The sequence below is a fragment of the Lissotriton vulgaris genome, chromosome 6, assembly GCF_964263255.1.
Source record: "Lissotriton vulgaris chromosome 6, aLisVul1.2, whole genome shotgun sequence".
In the NCBI taxonomy this organism is placed as follows: Eukaryota; Metazoa; Chordata; class Amphibia; order Caudata; family Salamandridae; genus Lissotriton; species Lissotriton vulgaris.
The window spans coordinates 82429112-82452271 of NC_141694.1; the positions used below are offsets into that span (position 1 = coordinate 82429112).

The following is a 23160-nucleotide window of genomic DNA, read 5'->3' on the forward strand; positions in this document are numbered from 1 at the left end:
TTGGGTATCTGGTTCGACTCCGACCTTACCTTTGGCCCCCAGATCAATCAGGTGGTTGGATCTTGTTTCGGGACTCTCAAAAGTCTTAGAAAGGTATTGAAGTTCTTACCTATCAGAGCCCGTCAAACACTGGTACATGCACTGGTCACGTCAAAGATTGACTATGGCAATCTTCTCTACTTAGGGACCCTGGAGAAGAATCTGAGCCGCCTACAGGTTCTACAGAATGCCGCTGCCCGACTAGTGCTCAGATTACCCAGAAGAGCTGCATCCAAAGCGGCCCTCCGGTCTTTGCACTGGCTTCCGATCAGAAGCAGAGTAGAATTCAAGGCACTATGTACGTGCCACCGGATTATCAATGGGAGGTCTCCTCTCCCGTTGAGAGGACTATTGACACCCTACGAGCCGTCCCGCTCCCTGAGATCTTCCGGCTCAGGACTCCTAGTTATTCCTAGGGTGTCCAGAGCTCGGATGGGCGGAAGATCCTTTAGGCACCTTGCTGCTTCCAGATGGAATAAGCTACCCTTGGCGTTGCGATTAGAACCATCAGAATCACTCTTTAGAGCCAAGCTCAAGACTGTACTATTCACACAGTAAGGTGTTTTGCATGTGTAATCTCCAGTAAATATCAGCTCCTCAGCGCGGGGACACGCCGCTGTGCGTCACCAAGCGCTTTACAAAACCCCCAAAATAGAAAAATAGAAAATAGAAATAGGGTGTAAAAAACCTTCTCCCAATGACCTGGCCTACATCAAAGGACATTTCCCACAATACTTCCTTGTTGCCCATACAGCACGCACGCGGACTTCTGTTCAGGCCACCAGTGATGCTCCCCTGTCTAATAATAAGGGCAAGAGGCAGGACGGTGCGTGTAAGAAGGTAACTTTAGGGGCCACTACCCACTGGAAGGTAGCCAGCTCCGCCAGCCCCCTTCCTGCTATGACAGGGATGAGATGCAAGATCTAGTCAGGCATCTCCCAGAGGAATTAAAAAAAGAAGGGGGAAGAGATAGTCACAAAGGGAAAACTGTCTCCTCCTCAGACGATATGCCTGGCTCAGTATTCTAGGCTTCAAGCCAGCGGTCGAGAAAAATCTTTTGAAATTGCCCTTTGATGGAAAACGTCTGTTTGGCCCACAGATTGATCAGATGAAAATGAAAAAGGACACTAATAGTGCAATATTCATGGATGTCATTCAGACTCCATCACCTAGGAGATCCTTTCCCAGGCAACAATACAGGGCATGCTCTGAAGCCGTTTCATTCCCCGCACCCCCGATAACACAACATCTCTCAGGGGGAGACTGCAGGATTTGTTTACTTGTTGTCAGGAAATCACATCAGACAAGTGGAAGTCAGCGGTGGTTCACCATGGGTACTGCCTTTAACTTCTCACACACCCTGCCAACATCAGACCCTGCACCCTCCGCAGTGACCATCTCACCTGTCTCAAGAGAGAGGTACTAGCGCTCGTCCTTAAAAGGACCATGGAGCCAGAGCATCCTCACCAGTAGAGAAAGGCACGTTCCTTTCTTTACTTCTTCATACCCATGAAGATCGGCTCTCTCAGCACCATTCTAGACCTCAGGCCCGTAAAATGCTACATCCTCTCCGAATATTTCCATGTAGAAACACTGGAGAATGTTATCCCTCAGCTTCCACAAGGTGATTATATGACAACACAAGCCATCATGGACACCTACTTCCGGTTGTATGACACTACAACGCGGGCTATTACCACGCGTGCCATTACAACGCAAGTCATTACAACGACTTGCATTGTAAGCGCTGGATAGTGGAATGGTTTAATTTTCTATTCCAACTCCAGCCCACGTTACAGTAGGGAAGGTGTTGGAATAGAAAATTAAACTATTCCCTATCCAACAGCGCCCTCCAGCGCACGTCGTCGTAACGACTTGTGTTGTAAAAGCAGCGTAGTAATGGCAGCACGTGGTAATGCCCTCGTTGTAAAGGCTGCTCACCCCTACTTCCACATGCCCATCCACCCACCCACTGGTTCTACCTCCCCTTCATGGGTATTGGACATCCCTGTCAATTCAAAGTGCTACCCTTCTGTGGCACCACTGCTCCAAGGGTCTTCACAAAGTGCCTAGTGGTAGTGCCACCCACCAGAGGAAGAAGGGATCCCAGTTTTCCCCTACCTCGACAATTAGCTTATCAAGAGCGCACGCAAGCACCAGTGCCTAGCAGATACCCAGGCAGTCATCTCCCTCCTACATACCCCTGGGCTCACTGTAAGTGCCACCAAAACCCATCTTCAGCCCCTCCAACTCCTGACTTTTGAATTGCAATACTAAACCCAGTTACAAGCAAAGCCTATTCCAATTGATCGAGAGTGCTGGCCTTCCGGTGGCTTGTAACTCCTTTTCAGCCAAATAGTCTGCTTTCAGTCAGAATTTATATTCGCCTATTGGGAATCATGGCTTTTTGCCTAGCAATAGTACCCCACACCCACCTCCACAGGCGTCAGCTACAGGAATGCCTTGACTCCATGGTCAGAAGCGGAGTATCAGAGGGCAGATCCAGTGTTGGTAAGCACCAGCGAGCATTGCTCTTTGAAGTGGTGAAACAGCAACAATCTGTGGCAGGGCGGGCCCTTTCTAGACCCTGATTCACAAGTCGCCATCACCAACAACGTTTCTCATGCCAGCTAGGGAACGCATCTGGACCACAGAACCATACAAGCTGTGTGGGCTCCTCAGCATCAGGGACACCATACCAACTACCTCAAGCTCGTTGGCAAACATTTGGATCTCAAAGCCTTCCTACCTATCATTCAGGGCAAGAAAGTACTAATCAAAACAGACAACGTGCCAGCCATGTAATACCTCCAGAAACAAGGTGGCGCTCACTCCGCCATGACTATTGGCTCAGAAGAAATTGCATTAGTTGCTCCGCCACCCCATTCGCTTCATGGCAGAGTACTTTCCAAGGATGGACAACAACCTGGCCGACCTACTCAGCCGGGTACTTCAACATGTCCATGAGTTGGAACTCCACCTGCAAGTCCTTTTCCACTAATTCCGGTCCTGGGGCATGCCACACACAGACAAATTTACTACCACGAAAACGCGAAATGGCCAAATATCCTATTCAGGCACCCAAAGTCCTAGGCAATTCACGAGTGGTTAACTTGTCAGGGATCTTTGGTTTTGCTTTGCGGCCTCTCCCACTCCTTTCATTTGTGTTTCTCTTGGGCTCTCATCCTCGTAGAGCACACCTGAACCAGACAATCAGGTACTCCGCGCTTCCACAGATGTCAATCAACCTCCATGTGAAGCAGGACCTTATCACCAGGAGTCCAGGCCAAATCAGACCTCCAGACTCAAACAGCTCAATCGATCAGTTTGGCACCTGATGTCCTAGAGTTCGATTATCTATGTCTTTCACAAGGTTGCATGAACAACTTACGTTAGTCCTACAGGCCTAACACACGTCTGCTTTCAGCAAAGTGGAAGAGATTTGTCCATTATTGCAACCTCAAATACTTGGATCCCCAAAAACCTACGGGAAGGAATATTGTGTGGTACTTAATTCAGTTGCAAAGTCTGATCTTGGTTACAATTCAATACGTTTCAATTTTGCAGCCATATCCGCTTGCATACAAAACAGGGAACACTCCTCCCTTTTTCACATACCATTAATTAAAGCCTTCACAAAGGACTTTAAAAGAGTCCTCCTTCCCAGAGTTCCCCAGCACTGGTCTGGAACCTCAATATAGTTCTCACCAGACTCATGGACCCCTCCGCCCCTTTTTTCACTCTTGCCCTCTCCAGTGCCTGTCCTGGAAGGTAGCTTTTCTTTTCACCATGACATCTCTTAAATTTGTTAGCGAGTCCCGATGCTAAAGGAACCCTTCTTAAGTTTTTCAAAGATAGATTGTTACTCAGGACTCATTAAAAGTTAATTCACAAAGTGGATTCCCTTTTTCATCACAATCAAACCAAATCAAAATTTACTTTATTCGGTTTTCTTCGTGTACAAAACCATAAAAGTACATTTCAGAGGTACTTTTCCCTCATTTCAGTAATTATAAAAATATCCATATCTTTAAAAACTAGTATATGATAAAATTCATTTAGATATTTTAACTGTTCATAGAATACAAAATTATTCAATCATTATTAAAAAACAGTATAATAAGGACGTCTTGCACAATTAGGTAGAAAAAGCAAAGATCCCGGACAAAGAAGTCATAGACTACTCTAAATTTGGCTTGTGCCGAACAATAAACTTCAGAAATGTAATTATAACTTTCGTTATACATTCCTCTTCCAAAAACTGCAAAGAGAGCAATGCAGGGCGGCATCTTCGAATGCCCATAGATTTTAAAACCGGGATGAGCCAAAGCCTTCTAGGTTCACTGTAGAACTTACAAAATAGGATTGTATGGATAGTGGCCTGAGTAGAGAGATCGTTGCATGGACAGGGTGGTAGTGCTGTTGCCCAGTTATTTGTTTTTGGGAAGGTAACTAAACGATGGAAAGAGTTTAGCCTAAACCGAATCGGCAGGAATCTTTCATAGCTGGTAATGTTTAATGTTAAGTAGGGTTGAATAGTCAGAGTGGTTTGTATGGACAGGATGTGTTGGACAGATGATTTACTGGCCTCTTTAGCCAGACGCAGTTCTTCCAGATGTGTTCAACACTGCGCTTGAAATGCTTTTCTTGATACCTCTAGAATTGAGCTGGGTGAATAAAAATATTGTCCCAAGCCTAGATCATACAAAAAGCTTTAATATAACGTATCCACCCAATCTTGCATGCATTTTCCAAAGAAATACAATCCTGGATAAACCCTTGACAAAGGGTGGTTTTATTTGATGACCAGATACGGTGCCACAAAAGAAGTGGTTCTATTTTGACAATATCTGTCAGATGAGAAAGACCCAATTCCAAGTGGCACGAAAAGGTCGAGGCACCCTGGGGAACAGCAAGAAGATATCTTAGAAAACAGTTTTTGACCTTTTGTAGGGCATCTATGTTTTCATAGCCCCACACTCCCACCACATAGGTTGCAACTGTTAGACATCTGGCATTATAAATCTCTATAAGTTCGACGGGGGGCCTTCTTCCCAACCTTCAAGAGAAATTTACCAGAGCAACAGTAGCTCTCAGGAAGAGGAGTTTCCTGGACTCAATGGCCGGTTTCCAGGTAATTTTATGATCGATTACTATCCCTAGGTATGGATATGTGTTAGTGCTCTCAAGCTTAGTATCATTTAGAAAAATAGCCTTTGTTTTGTTCGATTACCTATGTCTTTCACAAGGTTGCATGAACAACTTATGTTAGTCCAACAGGCCTAACACACGTCTGCTTTCAGCAAAGTGGAAGAGATTTGCCCATTATTGCAACCTCAAATACTTGGATCCCCAAAAACCTACGGGAAGGAATATTGTGTGGTATTTAATTCAGTTGCAAAGGCTGATCTTGGTTACAATTCAAAACGTTTCAATTTTGCAGCCATATCCGCTTGCATACAAAACAGGGAACACTCCTCCCTTTTTCACATACCAGTAATTAAAGCCTTCATAAAGGACCTTAAAAGAGTCCTCCTTCCCAGAGTTCCCCAGCACTGGTCTGGAACATCAATATAGTTCCCACCAGACTCATGGACCCCTCCGCCCCTTTTTTCACTCTTGCCCTCTCCAGTGCCTGTCCTGGAAGGTAGCTTTTCTTTTCACCATGACATCTCTTAAATTTGTTAGCGAGTCCCCATGCTAAAGGAACCCTTCTTAAGTTTTTCAAAGATACATTGTTATTCAGGGCTCATTAAAAGTTAATTCACAAAGTGGATTCCCTTTTTCACCACAATAAAACCATAGAGCCCCTAGTCTTCTTCCCTAAGTCAGACTCAGTAGTGGTAAAAGCCCTTCACTTTCTATATGTCAATGGGCTCTCATGAAGTTCATCAACAGGATTAAACCCTTCGGAAAACTGCCCAGTTGTGCATAGCCTTTTCTAAACCCCATAAGGGCTAATCCCTCTCGAAGGAGACCTTGCCATGTGGATAGTCAAATGTATCGGAATTTGCTATCATAAAGCTAAAACGGCTCTGCCTGATATTCCCAGGGTGCACAATACACACAAGAAGGCAGAAACATGGCTTTCCTGTGCAACATTCTTTTAGCTGACATATGCAAAGCAGCTAATGGGCTAGGGTGAGCTTGATCTAAAATCTGGGGAACCAGGTTGGAGTCTCGGCAATGACGCTCAACATCCTGTGATTCTAGGCAGATCATGTCATCTCCCCGTACCTAACAAAAATTAATGTGTCCTTGTGTAACGTAACTGGTGCTCATGTAAAGCGTTCTGATACCTGATACCTTTGGGTCAAGTTCGCGCTATATAAAACTCTGAGGGGAAAAAAATAAAACCCCACACACCTTCACTAAGTATTGTCATGTGGCTAGCTTAGTTAGGTTTAAAGTATTTTATTGAAGCAGGGTGGGGTAGGACACAAAGGGGCAAGGAACAAGTAAACCACAGGAACCGCACATCAATGCGCATTATACAGCAAGTACAGCAATGCAGTTACAGTTTTGCAAGAGGCTCCATCCGACTCGGGAGCATAGCTTTCGCGCCTGTGGTCACATACAAACAACTTGGGAGGGGGGGGGGGGGGGGGAGAAAGGGAGGGAGGGACTGGATGTGGGGGGAGGAGAGAAAATCAGGGGGGGGGGGGGGACCAAGAGAGAACGAAAGAGAAAAGGAAAAGAAAAAGGGGGGAGGGGAAGAGGGGAAGGGAAAAAAGGAGGGGTGAAGGGAGGAGAAGCAACCCCGCTCCAAAAACCTACCTAACCAAACAGAACCCCCAACTACCTAACCCCAACCCACCCCCTGTACTGTGCCCATATCTACAGACTCCGCTATATGCAACTCTCCGAAAATCCCCGCTATACAGTACCGACCCCACCCAATCAAGCAGGCGGGTCCGGTGGCGGCGTCAGCCTTAACAACCTAAGGTATCTAGGGCAGGTGATCTCCCGAAACTCGGAGCATAACAGGCTGTGAAAGGGCTCCCACAGTTCCTCAAAGGTATCAGTATCCCCCAAGGCTACTAAGGACATCTTCTCCATTCCAAGGACATGCCATAATCTGTGCAGCCAACCAACTACAGAGGGAAGTGTGGTAGTGCGCCAGTGTATGAGAATATTCTGCACCGCTGACCCCAGCGCAATCGCGATCTGTCTACCTCTCTTAGATCTAAGGGGATACATCAGCCCATTCGGCAACCCTAGCAGAACATAGGCCGGGAATCTAGGCAGTTCTATCCCAAAGCATTTGTCCACCTCGCCCAAGACCTCTTCCCAGTAAGGAGCCAGCAGGGGACATTCCCATAGTATGTGTGTTAGTGTACCAGTATTGCCACAGTTGCGCCAGCACGTCCCTGGTATTGCCCTGTCCATCTCGTGCAGTTTCTCCGGAGTACGGTACCAGTAGGTCGAGATTTTAGTGAAGGTCTCCGTAAGACCCGTGTGATAGGCCGAGTGACGTGCGCGGAAGGAGATGTGTTCCCATTCTTTATGGCTCAACACGCGCCCGAGCTCTCGCTCCCAACGTTCCCGACCGGGGTTGTGAATATGAAAGGAGGGGGGCTGCAGCATTTTATACAGGTCTGAGATCAGTTTAGCGTCCGAAGTGCGAGTAATTAACCAACGCTCATACGCCGTGATTTCCCGGTGTGCCGCGTCGCGCACTTGGGGTTGTAATGCCCAGTGGCGCACCTGCATGTATCGCATGCGTTCCGTTTCCGGGAGGCCATAATCCCTCCTCAGGTCCTGGAAGGGGACAACTCCCTCAGGGCAGTACAAGTGATACAGAGTGCAGCAGCGGGCCACCCGCCACCGCTCATAAGCGCCCTGCTCCATCCCGGGGCCGAAGTCCGGGTTGCCAATGAGCGGCGTAAAGGGAGAGGGGAAGGTGGTAAGCTCGCACCTGGCAGCCACCGAGTCCCACATCCGGAGCGGGACCCTCGTTACCAGAGACGCATAGAGATTGGGGGGTCGATGGGCCCGCTTCAAGAATGGTACTTCCTGCAGCGTCCTACCCGCCACCGCCTGATCCTGGAACAGCCAGTGCTTATCAGACTCCCACCGGCTCCATTCCACTAGATAGCGGAGCTGAGCGGCCTGGAAATATTTCCGCAAGTCCGGTATCCCCAGCCCCCCGGATTCCGGTGACAGCATAGCGATGCTTCTCTTGATCCTCGGCCTGCGGCCCTGCCATACGAACCGTGCAATGGCAGTCTGTGTCTCCGCAAGCCACCCCGCGGGGGGCTGGAGCGGTAACGCTCTGAAGAGGTAAAGCACCTGAGGCAGGAGGGTCATCTTCACCGCGGCCACCCTGCCCAGTAACAACAGCGTGCCCTTATCCCACCGGCCCAGTTCCTCCCTGATTTTCGCGCCCAGAGCCGCGTAATTGGCCGTGACCATCTCCGGGAGGGAGGGCGCCAATAGGATCCCCAAGTACGGGATCCGGTCCCTGGACCAGCTCAGAGGGTAAAGCCTCTGTAGTTCCGCTCTAGTGGCGTTCGTAAGCGAAATGTCAAGAGCGGCCGACTTCCCCAGGTTCACCTTGAAGCCCGCCACGTCGGCGAATAAGTTCAGTTCCTCTACACAGGCCGGCAGCGATCTTCGCGGGTCATCCAGCGTCAGAATGACATCATCCGCGTACAGGCTGATCGCATGATGGAATTCACCCATCTTGACACCGACAATGTCGGGGTTCTGCCTAACCCTCTGAGCAAAAGGCTCCATGTACAGGGCAAAGAGCAAAGGGGAGAGTGGGCACCCCTGTCTCGTACCCCGCTCAATGGGGAAGGGTCGAGAGCTACCGCCGTTCACCCGGACTACCGCAGAAGGGAACCGGTAACAATTGAATATCAGATGACGGAACTTCTCCCCAATCCCGAATTTGCTCAGGACCTTCTCTAAGTAGGGCCAGTGCACCCTGTCGAAAGCCTTCTCCGCATCTATGGACAGGAGCATCCTCTCCCCAGGGATCCTGGAAGCCTTCTCGAGGATGTGTGTCACCCTCTTTGTGTTATCTACTGTTTGCCTACCGGGCACGAAGCCCGCTTGGTCCGAGTCAACCATGCCCGGGAGGTGCAACGCCAGGCGTGCAGCTAATATACTGGTGAACACTTTCAAATCTGTGTTCAGCAGCGAAGTGGGACGGTAGGACCCACAGGCGGACCTGTCCTTACCCGGCTTCGGAATCACGGAAACCGTGGCCTGGAGAAATTCGGAGGGGATGGCTCCCGGCTCTGCGAAGGAGTTGAAAAGGCGGGTCAGTAGAGGCGCCAGTTCCTGACAGAAGGTTTTATAGAACAGCGGGATAAAGCCATCCGGACCCGGGGCCTTGCCCAATTTAAGCCGGGATATCGCCGTGATCACCTCCTCGATGCGGATGTCACGCTCCAGATACTGAGCCTGATCCTGAGACAACGACGGGAGCGGGACCGAGTCCAGATAGGCCATCTCAGCCCGGGCTGAAGGGGCCTCCCCGGTGTAGAGGTCAGCATAAAAGCTGCGAAAGACGTCTGCTATTTGCTCATCAGCCGTGACCCTACCACCGGTCGGGTCCACCAGTTCCTTCACTCGGTGCTGCTGGTGTTGCACCCTAAGCTTGTTAGCCAGGAGCCGCCCACACCGATCGCCCCCTGTGTAATATTTGTGCTTTAGGCGAAGCATCGCATACTCCGCCCGGTCCGTGTCAAGGGCCGCCAGGAGTCTCCGTGCCGCCTTCAGCTACCTCCACACCCTGGGGGCCCCTGTCCTATGATGAACCTGCTCCAGCTCCCTCACCTGCTGGGTAAGCTCATCTCTCTTGAGCTGTCGGTCCCTATTCTCGGCCGAGGAAATCGCTATAAACTCGCCTCGGAGCACCGCCTTCAGGGCTGCCCACTGTGTCGCACGAGAAGTATCCCCAGTATCATTCAAGGTCTGAAAATCCAAAATGGCCGCCCGGATCTGATCCACCACCGACCGCCTGTGCAAAAGCGTGTCCCGGAGCCGCCAGACCCCTCTCGGCCGAACCACCGGGGGCAGAGTGAAAGCGCCCTCCACCGGAGCGTGGTCAGAAAGAGAGAGGACCCCCATATCCACGCTCGAAGCCAAAGGAAGCATTGGGCCCGACACAAGGAGATGATCTAGTCGCGCATAAGATCTATGGGCATGTGAGAAGTAAGAGTATGCTCGGGTGGTGGGGTGGAGGTGGCGCCACATGTCATGCAGATCCAGCTCCTCAAAACGAGTTCGAATCGAGCCCGAAAGCTCACCCAACTGGTGGCGCCGCTGCACAGACCTGTCCATCGCCGCGTCGAAAACCAGGTTCAAATCACCCCCCAACACTATGTGCCTATCAGAGGTGGATGCTACGTCCTCCAGAGCCCTGTGTAAGAATTGGTCCTGATGATCATTGGGGCAGTAGATGGTGCCAACAGTCAGTGCCAAACCCCCCATCTTGATCCTGTACACTAGGAGTCTCCCTTTCTGTTCTGCTACCTTGCACACGACCTCTCCCCTGAACCCCCTAGAAAACAAGATTGCCACCCCCGCCGTCTTGGAGGCGCTAGAGGAGAACAGCTGCGTGGGGAACTTAGGGGTACGCATCCTCGAGCAGTCCTTAGCCAGCAAATGGGTCTCCTGCAACAGGCAGATATCCGCTTGTGAGTTTTCCAACAAGGATAACACCGCCCGCCTCTTAACCGGATTGTTCAGCCCTTTCACATTGAGAGTAAGCACCTTAAGAGCCATCAAGGAGGGGGATCAGTGAAGCACAAGTCAAGAGGCAAAGCCCCGCAGGCAAACACAGAAGGCACCACTCGAGGCCTCAAAACGGAGCAACTTTGAACCGTCCACTGGCACAGTACAGTCCCCAAACCCCAACCCCCCACAACTAGAAAAACCCCCCTTGTCCCCACACAACCAAATCTACACCACCCCCCACAACTGGCCCCCCCTCTAGGCCCCAGAATCAAAACATCTGCCCGCCTGTCCCAACCCCATTCCCTGCTACTCAAACTTTTCAAAAAAGACATTGTCCCAGTCCGGCCCGTAACGGGCAAGGCCGTGGTAAATCAGTCTAGTGGACGTCCAGCCACCTCCTCCAGCACTCGCCATTCCTCCCAGCCCACCCCCCGGATCCCCGCACCTGCAATAGGAATAAGCTAGAGTAGACTCCCCCCGGAGTGAGTTCAGGCCGTCAGGGCCACTTCGCCGTTCGCCGCCACTCTGGAGGCCTCCTGGATGGCGGCCGCCATGTCCGCCCCGATCATGGGCGAGCCTGGACGCTCCGACGGAGGAGAGGCCCCCCCTCCAGCTTGCTGCCATCCGTCACGAGTGCTTCTCCTCCGCCGCGGAGCCGGGGTATCTGTATCCGATGCTGTGAGGCCCAACACCGCGCAGACATCCTGGAGGGACCGAAGCTGATGTAAAACACTGTTCCATCGAAATATCAGACGGAAGGGATGCCCCCAAGAGTACTGTGTCCCTCGCTCCCGGAGGAAGTCAGTGGCGATCTTGAATGATTTCCTCTTCTGCAGCGTGACTGTAGATAAGTCCTGAAACAGGGTCACAGGGTGGTCCCGAAATCGGAAAGATTGCTGCCCTCGTGCTTCTCGGAGGATCCGCTCCTTCAAGGGAAAGTCCGGGAGGAAGGCCAGAATGTCCGGGGCGGGCGCCGTAGCTCTGCGGGGGCGACCCACCCGATGTGCTCGGTCTATGCGGATCCGAAAGTCCTCCGACTCTCCCAGGATCGCACGAAAGAGGGCCACCAGATATGCAGTCACGTCTTCACCCTCCTCACCGGACGGCACACCGCGGACCCGTATGTTGTTCCGCCTGGACCGATTTTCAAGGTCCTCGGCGTGGGCTTGTAGCTCAATCTGTTGCTCCCGCAGTCGCAGGGCCTCCTGCTGCAAATGGGTGATCTCTTCATCCCTGGAGTGACCCGCTTCCTCCACTGTGTTCACACGTTCCCCCAGGGAGTCCATCTCTCTCCTTACTTCACGGACCTCCCCGGCCACCTCACGCTTGAGCGTTTGAAAGTCCTCCCGAAGGGAGCTAAAGAGCGATTCGAGAAAGGATCTCGTCACCGGGGGTTCTCCACTATCTGCTCCCCTGGTCGAGGCCGGGGAGGTCGTGGCGGGTTGGGTTCCTCCGCTGCGTAGGGCGCCGCGTCCCAGCATGTCCGGCAAGGTTCGTTCGCCCCGTCGCTGTCCTCTAGCGTTCGACATTGCAGCTGAGTAGGGGACGTTAAGGCTTACTGTCCAGCAAAGAAAGCAGCTATATGCCAGTCGGGGGCAGCGCCACACAAAGAGCACCAGGAAGGTCGAGCTGCCCGGCCGGAGACCACAAAATGGCCGCTCTGTAATGTCGAGGGGCCAACGCCCAAGATGGAGAACTCCTCTCCGTCTCTGATCCGGGGTCCAAAAATCCGGCCAGTGGGCAAAGTCACGGTGCGATGGTCGCCGGGGCCCGTAGCCTCAGGGGGAGATCTGCCCCGGGAGCCCCGTTCCTCTGCTCCGCTCAGACAACTGGCCGGAGCGGCCTCTCCCAGCGGGCCTCTTCAAATCCACGGGCTGGCGTAGTGAGACGATGTCGACTCCGCCTCCGCTCTTCACCTCCGCTCTGCTCCGCTCCGTACAACCGCCGTCGGACAACTCCGAGCCGTTCGCGAAGCCGCTGCTGACTCCCACTCCAACAGTTCATACACCGCTGCGGGCTTCACACACAGGTGGCTGGGCGCTCCGTCATGCTCCGAGGGTCGGGAGACTCGCGGCCTCCGGCTCGCACACGGGCCATTCAGCGGGCCCCGACCCGGGCTTCACCGGTCAGAATCTCACCCCCGACGGTGCAAACCGGGCTCAGCAGTCGCTCCACACCTCCACCGTGGGCACCAGGCTCAGTCGCCGCGTGATCCGGGGAGGAATCAGCGGTTACAAGCGGTGCAGGGATTCAGGGGTCCGGGAGCTCTCGGCAAGTGCGACCTCTCAGCCCGCCATCTTGGCCACGCCCCGTGGCTAGCTTAGTTAGACAACAGGCAATGGTTGGCCAAACTGTCTTTAGGGTACTATTTCAGATAGCTGCATCATGCACACACTGCCACAGCTTACAGAAGGGTGCTGTTTTAGAGTCTACTTAGAGCATGATTTATCTATAAAAGCACATGGTACAAACAGAAAATATTACTTATCCTGTAGGCATATCTTCGTAACATATAGTGCTGTAGGTTTACACCTCCTCCTGGGAAGTGTCTTGCTCTTATTGCAGATTTTGTCCCTTACTAATTAACTTCCTTCACCAATGCACGTTACCCATACTGTCTTAACTCACCTCTCCATGCTACTCCGCTTTGCGAAAAACTATTTAACAGGGAGTCGATGCCAATGCGCATTGCCAAGTGAGTGAGAGTTACAGCGTATCTTGTGACTTGAAAGAAAAAAAAGGAATTACAAACGTTGTTGACTCGTCAACTGCCATGGGGGTATATATTCAGTTGCTTTTCCTTGAATCTGGGTTATGGCAGTGGTTGGCATTATTTGGTTTGATTGATATCAGTATCCCTGAATTTAGTAGAAATCATTTCAGCATCTAGAATTTAAAAATAAGAGTTATCTTTTATAGAATTCGATTAGGTGCATTTGAATTTAAGCCGGATCATTTTATTAGGTACGGTCCTTTTGTACATTGTATGGCTTGTTTTGGGCACAGCTGCTTAGTCTAACCCTGCCTGACATCAAACAGTCAAAGCTTGCTACAATGCACAACAACTCAGCTCTGATATCCTTTAGTTCTCTCAAAGCTTGCTACAATGCACAACAACTCAGTTCTGATATCCTTTAGTTCTCTCAAAGCGTGCTACAATGCACAACAACTCAGTTCTGATATCCTTTAGTTCTCTCAAAGCTTGCTACAATGCACATCAACTCAGCTCTGATATCCTTTAGTTCTCTCAAAGCTTGCTACAATGCACAACAACTCAGTTCTGATATCCTTTAGTCCTCTCAAAGCTTGCTACAATGCACAACAACTCAGTTCTGATATCCTTTAGTTCTCTCAAAGCGTGCTACAATGCACAACAACTCAGTTCTGATATCCTTTAGTCCTCTCAAAGCTTGCTACAATGCACAACAACTCAGTTCTGATATCCTTTAGTTCTCTCAAAGCGTGCTACAATGCACAACAACTCAGCTCTGATATCCTTTAGTTCTCTCAAAGCGTGCTACAATGCACATCAACTCAGTTCTGATATCCTTTAGTTCTCTCAAAGCGTGCTACAATGCACAACAACTCAGTTCTGATATCCTTTAGTCCTCTCAAAGCTTGCTACAATGCACAACAACTCAGTTCTGATATCCTTTAGTCCTCTCAAAGCTTGCTACAATGCACATCAACTCAGCTCTGATATCCTTTAGTTCTCTCAAAGCTTGCTACAATGCACAACAACTCAGTTCTGATATCCTTTAGTTCTCTCAAAGCTTGCTACAATGCACAACAACTCAGTTCTGATATCCTTTAGTTCTCTCAAAGCGTGCTACAATGCACAACAACTCAGTTCTGATATCCTTTAGTCCTCTCAAAGCTTGCTACAATGCACATCAACTCAGTTCTGATATCCTTTAGTTCTCTCAAAGCGTGCTACAATGCACAACAACTCAGTTCTGATATCCTTTAGTCCTCTCAAAGCTTGCTACAATGCACAACAACTCAGTTCTGATATCCTTTAGTCCTCTCAAAGCTTGCTACAATGCACAACAACTCAGTTCTGATATCCTTTAGTTCTCTCAAAGCGTGCTACAATGCACAACAACTCAGCTCTGATATCCTTTAGTTCTCTCAAAGCTTGCTACAATGCACAACAACTCAGTTCTGATATCCTTTAGTTCTCTCAAAGCGTGCTACAATGCACAACAACTCAGTTCTGATATCCTTTAGTCCTCTCAAAGCTTGCTACAATGCACAACAACTCAGTTCTGATATCCTTTAGTCCTCTCAAAGCTTGCTACAATGCACACCAACTCAGTTCTGATATCCTTTAGTTCTCTCAAAGCTTGCTACAATGCACAACAACTCAGTTCTGATATCCTTTAGTTCTCTCAAAGCGTGCTACAATGCACAACAACTCAGTTCTGATATCCTTTAGTTCTCTCAAAGCGTGCTACAATGCACAACAACTCAGTTCTGATATCCTTTAGTTCTCTCAAAGCTTGCTACAATGCACATCAACTCAGCTCTGATATCCTTTAGTTCTCTCAAAGCTTGCTACAATGCACAACAACTCAGTTATGATATCCTTTAGTTCTCTGCAGTCTTTGGGTTTTATATTCAAGAACCAACTCTCTCTAATAGATTATGTTAACAACATTGCAAAAACAAATGCTTGTTGTTTGCACATATTAGGCCATGCTTTATAATCCCTTTTCTTGCTGCTAAAGCTGAACGTTTTGCTGAGGATAAATTCTGGATTTTATCAAGCTACTACTACCTTGATAGCTGCTACCTATTACTTCTCGTACATTTTTGTATTTCTTAGGATATGCCTTGCCACTTTATTCTGTTTGTTGTTAACTCCAAACTTGCAATGAGTTGTGTTATGTTTAATTTCCTTTTGTAACAATTTGTACGCTCTTTTAAGTGGACCTCAATGAGTTCTAAATCTTAATGAATATTTTAATTGAAATGCTCAAGGGTAGTTGCGCTCCAAGTGTAACCTGACATGCTCTAAATTAGATTTACAAACAGTAGGCCAGTGTTTCCCAAACTACAAGTCACAAATTACTGGTGGGTCGATAGCCGATTTTTAGTGGGTCGCAAAAATCCAAGCAATAAAGAATTAATTAAATTCTGTATTTATCTTGCCAAACTTGTGTGCATCGAAGACAGAGGTCAGATTTCGTCAGGCTTTCTCTTTTGACAAATTTCTGGTTGCGTTTTTTAGCATGGGTATCGTGGTGTTTAAAACTCCTCTGACATTGCAGGCAAAGAAAGAAAATTAAAGTGAATTATGTGATAATCTTGCTTGGGTACAGCGAGAGTTAAAGGAAAGGCTGTACGATGTCATGTTTTGAAACACACAACAAAATGTAAATACCTGTAAAATGTGAACACATTCAGCAGCTAGAAAGCACAATGAAACACATTTTTGTAATTCGGAAATGTGATGGAAACAAAGATTGTAGTAGGATCAAATCGAGACACTTTACTTGGTGATGACAAAAGATAACTATTCACTGAAACACAATTTTTATAATTTGTGTGCAATATAGTTTTATCAGTAGCACAGTGTATGTATGTGAAAATTTAGTGGACATTTCAGTGGAAAAATGTGCTGTCTGGGAAATATAATCCTTTAGTTACATTACAAAAATCACCTGCTTCATGTTCATTAAAGGTAGGTGGGTTACTAACGTTTGTCATTCGATAAATTGGGTTGTGGTTCTAAAATGTTTGGGAAGCGCTGCACTAGACTAAACCTTATCTATCCTCAGATTTGACCGTGGAACTTTCTTACTTGTTGGCCTTCTGACAGCAAGAAATTTGTAGCACAGTTAATTAAGAATACAAATGAAATAACACATTTTGCCAGTATTAAAACTGTCTGGCTGTGGAGACTTGCTGCACACTGAGGGAAGCAGGCAAAACATATAATGCTGTACACCAGAACACCACAGTCCATTTAGTTAAAAAAAATGCATCTCCTAGGGGAAAGCAGCTACTGCAGCAACAAAGGAGTACTGGTACTTGAAACTCCAACATTCACAGGACAAAATCTCGGAATTAGTTATTCTGGTACGCAGCTCCAAAGAGCTGAAATAACTTTTCGCTAGACTTGGGAGGGCCTTTTTGTACACTGGTTTTAAAAGAGAAGAGAAATACCTCTATCCCACTGCTAAAACATGTGTACCTCCCTTGACCACCTGGAGGTGTCTTCTTTCCAATTAGAGTTCCTACAGCTCAATACGAAACTTCATCCTCGCTTCATTCTGTTTTTCAAGGGGGTGGGGGAAGTTTTAAGTTTTGAACATGCACATTTTCACTCCACTAACATTCACATCATTTCCTGGGGAAAGAATCTGTGATTGATTTTTCAAAATGAATACTACCTTTTGCTGAAGCCAAGAAACGAATCCTGTTCTCGAAAATAAAATGCTCTGATGTACATATGATGTGGCTCGACAGTAGAACACTGAATACATGTATTCATGCTACGCCTCCTCATACCCTGAGCTCTACTCGAACCTCCTGTGGTTAAGGGAACCACCAGTGTCCCTTTCCACTGATGCTGTACCCACGCTCCACCCGCCCACACCCCTCTTGTGCATTAACTAGTGCAAAAGCCCCATCCCTCTGCTTTCTTGATAGGTCAGTGCTACATAAGTCATAGACATACATTCAGTTAAGTTTGGTCTCTCTTGTTAGATGCACTCAATCGTAGTCGTACAGGGAACATCTTGATGCCCAGGAAACTAGCAGATAGTCAAGCTAGTTCGGAAAGACTCTGCTGTGTACAGTCGAATGATCACTCTCTTATTAGGTACACTCCAGGGCACTTTTTGGGTCTTCAGTTGCCTGCTTACTTTTCAAATTCAGTTCTTCTGTAAGTGAATAGTGTTGATCTGCATCATGGAGACAGTAGCATTACAGTTTAGTGTCTTTTGTGTTCTGTGATTGAGAGGTTATGATGTAATGGACCTTTTGGCCTTTCTACAATATTCTCTTTAATCATTCTGACACTCTGTACCATTATAATATTGTCTATTTAGCTTTGTTTAAAACTTCGATAAAATAATATTTTAACTATGCAATGCACATAAAAGTGATTTCAAAACCCTATTTATTAGGGATGATGTAATCCCTATTAAATTATTTTGCAGAACTTTATATGATTCCTGTGAATAGCGGATATTATCTAAAGGATCGCCTAATCTCAGATTGCTATACTTGTCAATAACTAGTCGGTCACTAGGAATGCTCATCGTCTGCATCACCCTTTGATTAATCGATATTCTTACAATGACAAAGAAATGAAACCTGAGCTTTGCTAGCAGGACCCTTTGTCATCTGGACATTGCAGACTGCAGCCGCAAGTCCGTCACTTCTAGAGACCACTTGTATATCGATCCAGTGAAGACATCACCGGGTTCTAGTGATATTTACAACAGCCAGCATTCGGTCGTGTAATTTGCTGTCAACAGAACCCCTTGATGGCATAACTGGGCTATAACCCAATTACCCCATCACACATAAACATTAGACGTTTTGTAAGTGCTACATCAATGCAAAATAATGGCCTGAAAAATGTCTTTACTTTCTTTTAGAAAAGAGAAGATGAATATCTTGAATTCAACTACTTGGTCTTCTTCCATGACATGGTGTCGCAGGTAAATATTCCGTTGAGCACTCAGTCCAGTGCTTTTCGCTGTGATGCAGAAAGGCTTTCAAGGAACCATTCCCTTCACAAAATATTGGTGGTCACGCCCTGCAAAGATGTTTCAGATAGTCCCATGCTGATCGCCATTCTTTGTTAGACCTCTTCATGGTAAATTCTGCTGAACCTACAGCCGAATAAATAGAAATGTCAAAGTTAGAGCATGATCAAACTAGAACATCAAGACAACATTGCACAGGTGTCTGAGGAAGCTGCAAACTGTTTTCTGCTTGGGATACTACTGATTGATTTTGTCCGGAGTGCCTGCATGATCTGCTCCGTTTACTAATTCAATTTAATTATCAAAACCATGCTGCCGACACCCCGGTGGTGTTTAGTTTGCCAGACAAAGAGCTTGATTGAAGTTTTTATATTGCTTGACTTTAGTTTTCTAAGTTCCTACTGATCAAGTAAAATTCTGGGCTGAAACAGAACCAATTGTCTTTTCTCAGCTTTCACAGTGGGGCGATGTCTCCTTTATTCCAAGGATAAAATTAAGCTGCTGAGGGTAATCTTCGCCATAAAATTTCATTGGACAGCAAACATACATTGGTTTTAAGTTGCTGTCTTAAACTGATTAGACATGGCAAACCCATTCGAAACGTGAAATATCGAACTGAATTTGTTGGGGCGATCGTGTACTTCAATATAAAATATCTTAGTGGCCTTTATGCAGGGGCATCTAAAGCAAATATCCTTTATTGCTTATTCTGTAGGGCCTGCATTAGTGAATGTTTCACCCAGAAACAATATCAGCCCTGCAAGGAGTGCGTAGTAAATGAGAGAATCCAGTTCAAATTGCTTACACCAGCACTTAAAGAGATCTATGGATCTTTCTAAGATTGACTGAAGAATCGTCTACAGTTCAATTCAATATTTATTAACCCCTTGGGTGCTCATGACGAGGTCAGCTCCTCATGAGCTACGGCGCTCTGGTGCATGATGAGCTGACCTCGTCATGAGCACCGGGGCGCTGTACGCACCCCCCGCGCCCCTCCCCCCCTAGCACAGCGGGGGAAGCAGCCCCGCACGGAAGGGGTTAAAGATTTGGAACTCCAAGGAGGTCCACATAAAATGAGAGCATATTATTAAGACTAAATGGTTCTGGTAACCAGGTTTAGACCGGGCGCTCTACTGAAAGTGAGGGTGCAGTAACAATATATCAATGAATACAAAGTGCATCTAAGGGGTCGGCTACCAGACAGCCCCACAGTCCCCATGAATGCGGGCTAAAAACAATAAAGAAATCATCCTCCCTGAGCACTGTACAATACAACAAATTAGTATTAATGAATTGCAAGACAGTCTAGTATTTCCAGACAGGTACAGTTGAAAGCAACACCTATCTTCTCAAGAAATATCACAAGATATAAATCAAATTGAATCAGTCAGTTCCGACAATAATCCATATCATAGTCCATCCAATATGTTCTTTTGAAAATGATCCAACTCCGAAATCTTCAAGCCCTTTTATTTCAAATCAGTTTTCATAATTCCAAGGGATAAATCAATTTTTCCTTTCAAGAAAAAAGGCAGCCAACACGTGTTTCGTCTCGCACTAATCTGTGCCAAATGCTTCCTCAGGGCTGCAACCCAAGCAAACAATAATATACACATCAATAGAATACAGCATGTAACCCATATTGACATAATGATATAAACAAATTTCATATTAAAATAAAAATTTACGAAAATGCGGTATACACCCATCGAGGATGCCCCAAAAAATGGTCAAGAATATGGGGGAAGTGGAATGAATTCCGTGGATCAATGTGAACCGCCAGAGGAGGCATTGACCACCGAGAGTAGCATGTGCATATAGGGAATCCTGTCACTGTGTTAACTATATTCAAATGAACAAAAGGATGGAAAAATAATTCAAGGACAACACTAGAAAGTGTACTCCAAAAGTATAGTCTAAGAAAATACAGTAAGTCACCGAGTAGCAAAAAGTCCCCAAAGTGCACAACTCCACCAAGAGTAGGAAAATCTAAAAATGAACGCTTAAATCACCTCATCAGATGGAAATCGCAAAAAATCCCAGTACTAAGTCTAGTCCAAATCTCTGAAAAGTACCATTGTAAAGAGAAGATGCTTGCAAAGTACTGAGCCAATAAAGTTATAATCAATTCAAATACATGCATCTTGGTTTACCCATTCTCCTTCATAGACCCTTGAGCGTGCTAAACTTATTGCTATTTCATGTTCTTCAGAGACAAATTAGTCATAAAAACATGTTTCGTAGTCCCATAAAAGGATCAATTATTAAACGGTAAGTAGCACCGAATTCATCTCTTGGTCAGATAGTGGACCAATTAGCCAAAAGGTATTAGTACATTCTATATCTGTTCCACAGTGCGAATACTCATATCTCAGCTATATATAAATAAAGTACAGCTCACCAAGTTGATTACGTCCTTATTTGAATATGTAGATAATCATTCACAATTCAAATGTATCAAAGGTATATATATTCTAGTCCTAAAAAGACATATGCAATAAATAATGAGTAAGTATCTATAATAAACCTAGCTCGCATTTTATGTGGACCTCCTTGGAGTTCCAAATCTTTAATAAATATTGAATTGAACTGCAGTCGATTCTTCAGTCAATCTCAGAAAGATCCATAGATCTCTTTAAGTGCTGGTATAAGGAAGACAAGCACAATCCATACACCATCATTAAAAAACAAAATCTAAAAAATCAATTTCAGATAGAAATAGACTACATATCTTTCACCCAGCAAAAGAACTGCTCTTGAAAGATAAAACATTTCTTCTTCAGCATAGAACAACTCCAGAGCAGGGGTGAACATTTTTCTCCATTGAGTAAAACCTTATGGAATAATCTACTGGCTGGCCTTCAACTTTCCCTTAATTTACTGTGTTTAGAAAGGCGTTAAAAATTCACTTTTTAGGTCTTGCCTAGAGATAACGTTTAGCTGTCTATTTGTTGAAGATCTGTGGTGTACAATACCGATAATGGGCTTTGGGTCAGCCCATGACTTACCATTGGTTGGCTTTCTTGTCAAACTCACGTACTTATTTCCCATTCAATGGGTTTCCTTTCTCTTGTGTTCGTCCTTCCCTTAGAGTAAAGATTGTTTGCCATCCTGTTTATTCGAGGACTTGTATCCTTCCACTGCTGACACTCAGGCAAATTCTTTCTTCTATTTTTTTTCCCAGAACTCCAGGAGAGTGCACGTGATATCTTGCTCTCGCCCCAGTATGCTGCTTCTCTCCTTAAATTCTTCCCTGCCCTGCGTGCTAGATGTTGCTTCATGCTTCTAGTGCTTTCCCCACTCCTCCTTGCCCGGTTCTTTTTGCTTTTTATTTTGTTTTTCATTCGATTTCCCTGCTTGTTGCTTTCCCCCTGTGTTGACTGCTCTCCCCATCTGTTCCTCCGTTGCTCCCCTCGGCCTCCTGTTGTGATATCTTTATTAGTTTTTTTTCAAGGGCCTGACAATTGGAATTTGCATCCATATTTTGCAGATTGGTGGGGTGTACAGTATAAGCGTTGGTGGTAATGGCTTGTCTCCAGGCCGGCGATTTTTTATGTATATATTGGACTTTATGAAATGGATGGAGAACAAAATGGCACCCATCTGAAAGTGCACAAGAAGTTGCCTATATTTGTCTTGCCTTTCATGTAGTCTGTTCACAGTTAAAATGAAGCATAAACGATAACATAGTATAAAAACAAATGTTCAACATTAAAGGTTAAATCAAAGTAGTGGTGCAAAGCTTATGGTTGCTTCCAACGCTCCACGTTTAAAACATTATACCAAGACTCGTGGGGGAAGTTAATAGGCGTTGGTTATGATCCCTGTCGCTCTGTTTGTTTCTCTGTAGGAAATAATTCCTTGGAAGTTGCGGGTTCTTTGGCACCCTGAGCATGGGGTTGAAGTGAAAGAAAACAGCAGGCAGCCCAGATATGGGAGCACTTGATTGCAGGTGTGTGCCGCTGCCACCGAAGCCAGAGTAACACTTCAATCCACAATCCGTCGTTGATCAAGACCTCGATTTAAATCCAAGCATCTCCTCTTTTTCTATTTTAAAGATACCTGTTGCTTAATTTCCGCTGCCTTCATTTTTGTGACGCTTTATAAATGCTGTCTTATCATAATGCCCAGGTTTCTGTTCCCTTTTGTGTATTCAGAGCGCAAACCAAGAAATAGAGTTTTACAAGATGAGGTAAGGCAGCATGTGTCAGGTTACTGTTCATATATCCTCTTAGATTGGGGACGGGCCATTAGCAGTAGTTTCTTGTTGATGTGGCGTTCTGTGAAAGGGAGTGTCCTCCAGGTATGGTGTTCCAGACTTTGGGTGCATAGCAGAAGATGGTCTACTTTCTTATCTTTTTCTTGCTTTGAAGCAAGATGATGCAAAAAGAACAATTGATGGACAGAATGCTGAACAATGTCATACATTCACCTCAGTACAGAGATCTGGGCCTAAATCCGTCATTTTTTGTGCTCTCCATTCTATTCCAGTTTAGACCCAGCCATATGCAAATCCGACTGATGAGGGGTGATGCCCCAAAACAGGTCCCAGGATGCTTGTTTCTGGTCCACGGAGGACCTGGCTTGGCAGTTCGGGCTGGACTGTTCCCATGAGGCACAGGATCAAGACTGATTTGCATATGGTTGGGTCCAAACTGGGGTGGCGTGGTGACCAAAGGAAGGTTAGATTAAATTCAGATCTGTG

General features: G+C 46.7%; 1 protein-coding gene across 1 annotated transcript in view; it reads left to right on the forward strand.

The window, feature by feature from the left end:
* LOC147706830 (latexin-like) overlaps window positions 1-22579 on the forward strand; it is a 147819-nt gene extending 125240 nt beyond the window's left edge. The window contains exons 5-6 of the mRNA XM_086925965.1: window positions 18345-18407; window positions 22306-22579. Coding sequence (XP_086782091.1) covers window positions 18345-18407; window positions 22306-22401 — 159 coding nt within the window. The 3' untranslated portion in view covers window positions 22402-22579. The remainder of the gene's footprint in view (window positions 1-18344; window positions 18408-22305) is intronic.
* The last annotated feature ends 581 nt before the right edge of the window (window positions 22580-23160 follow it).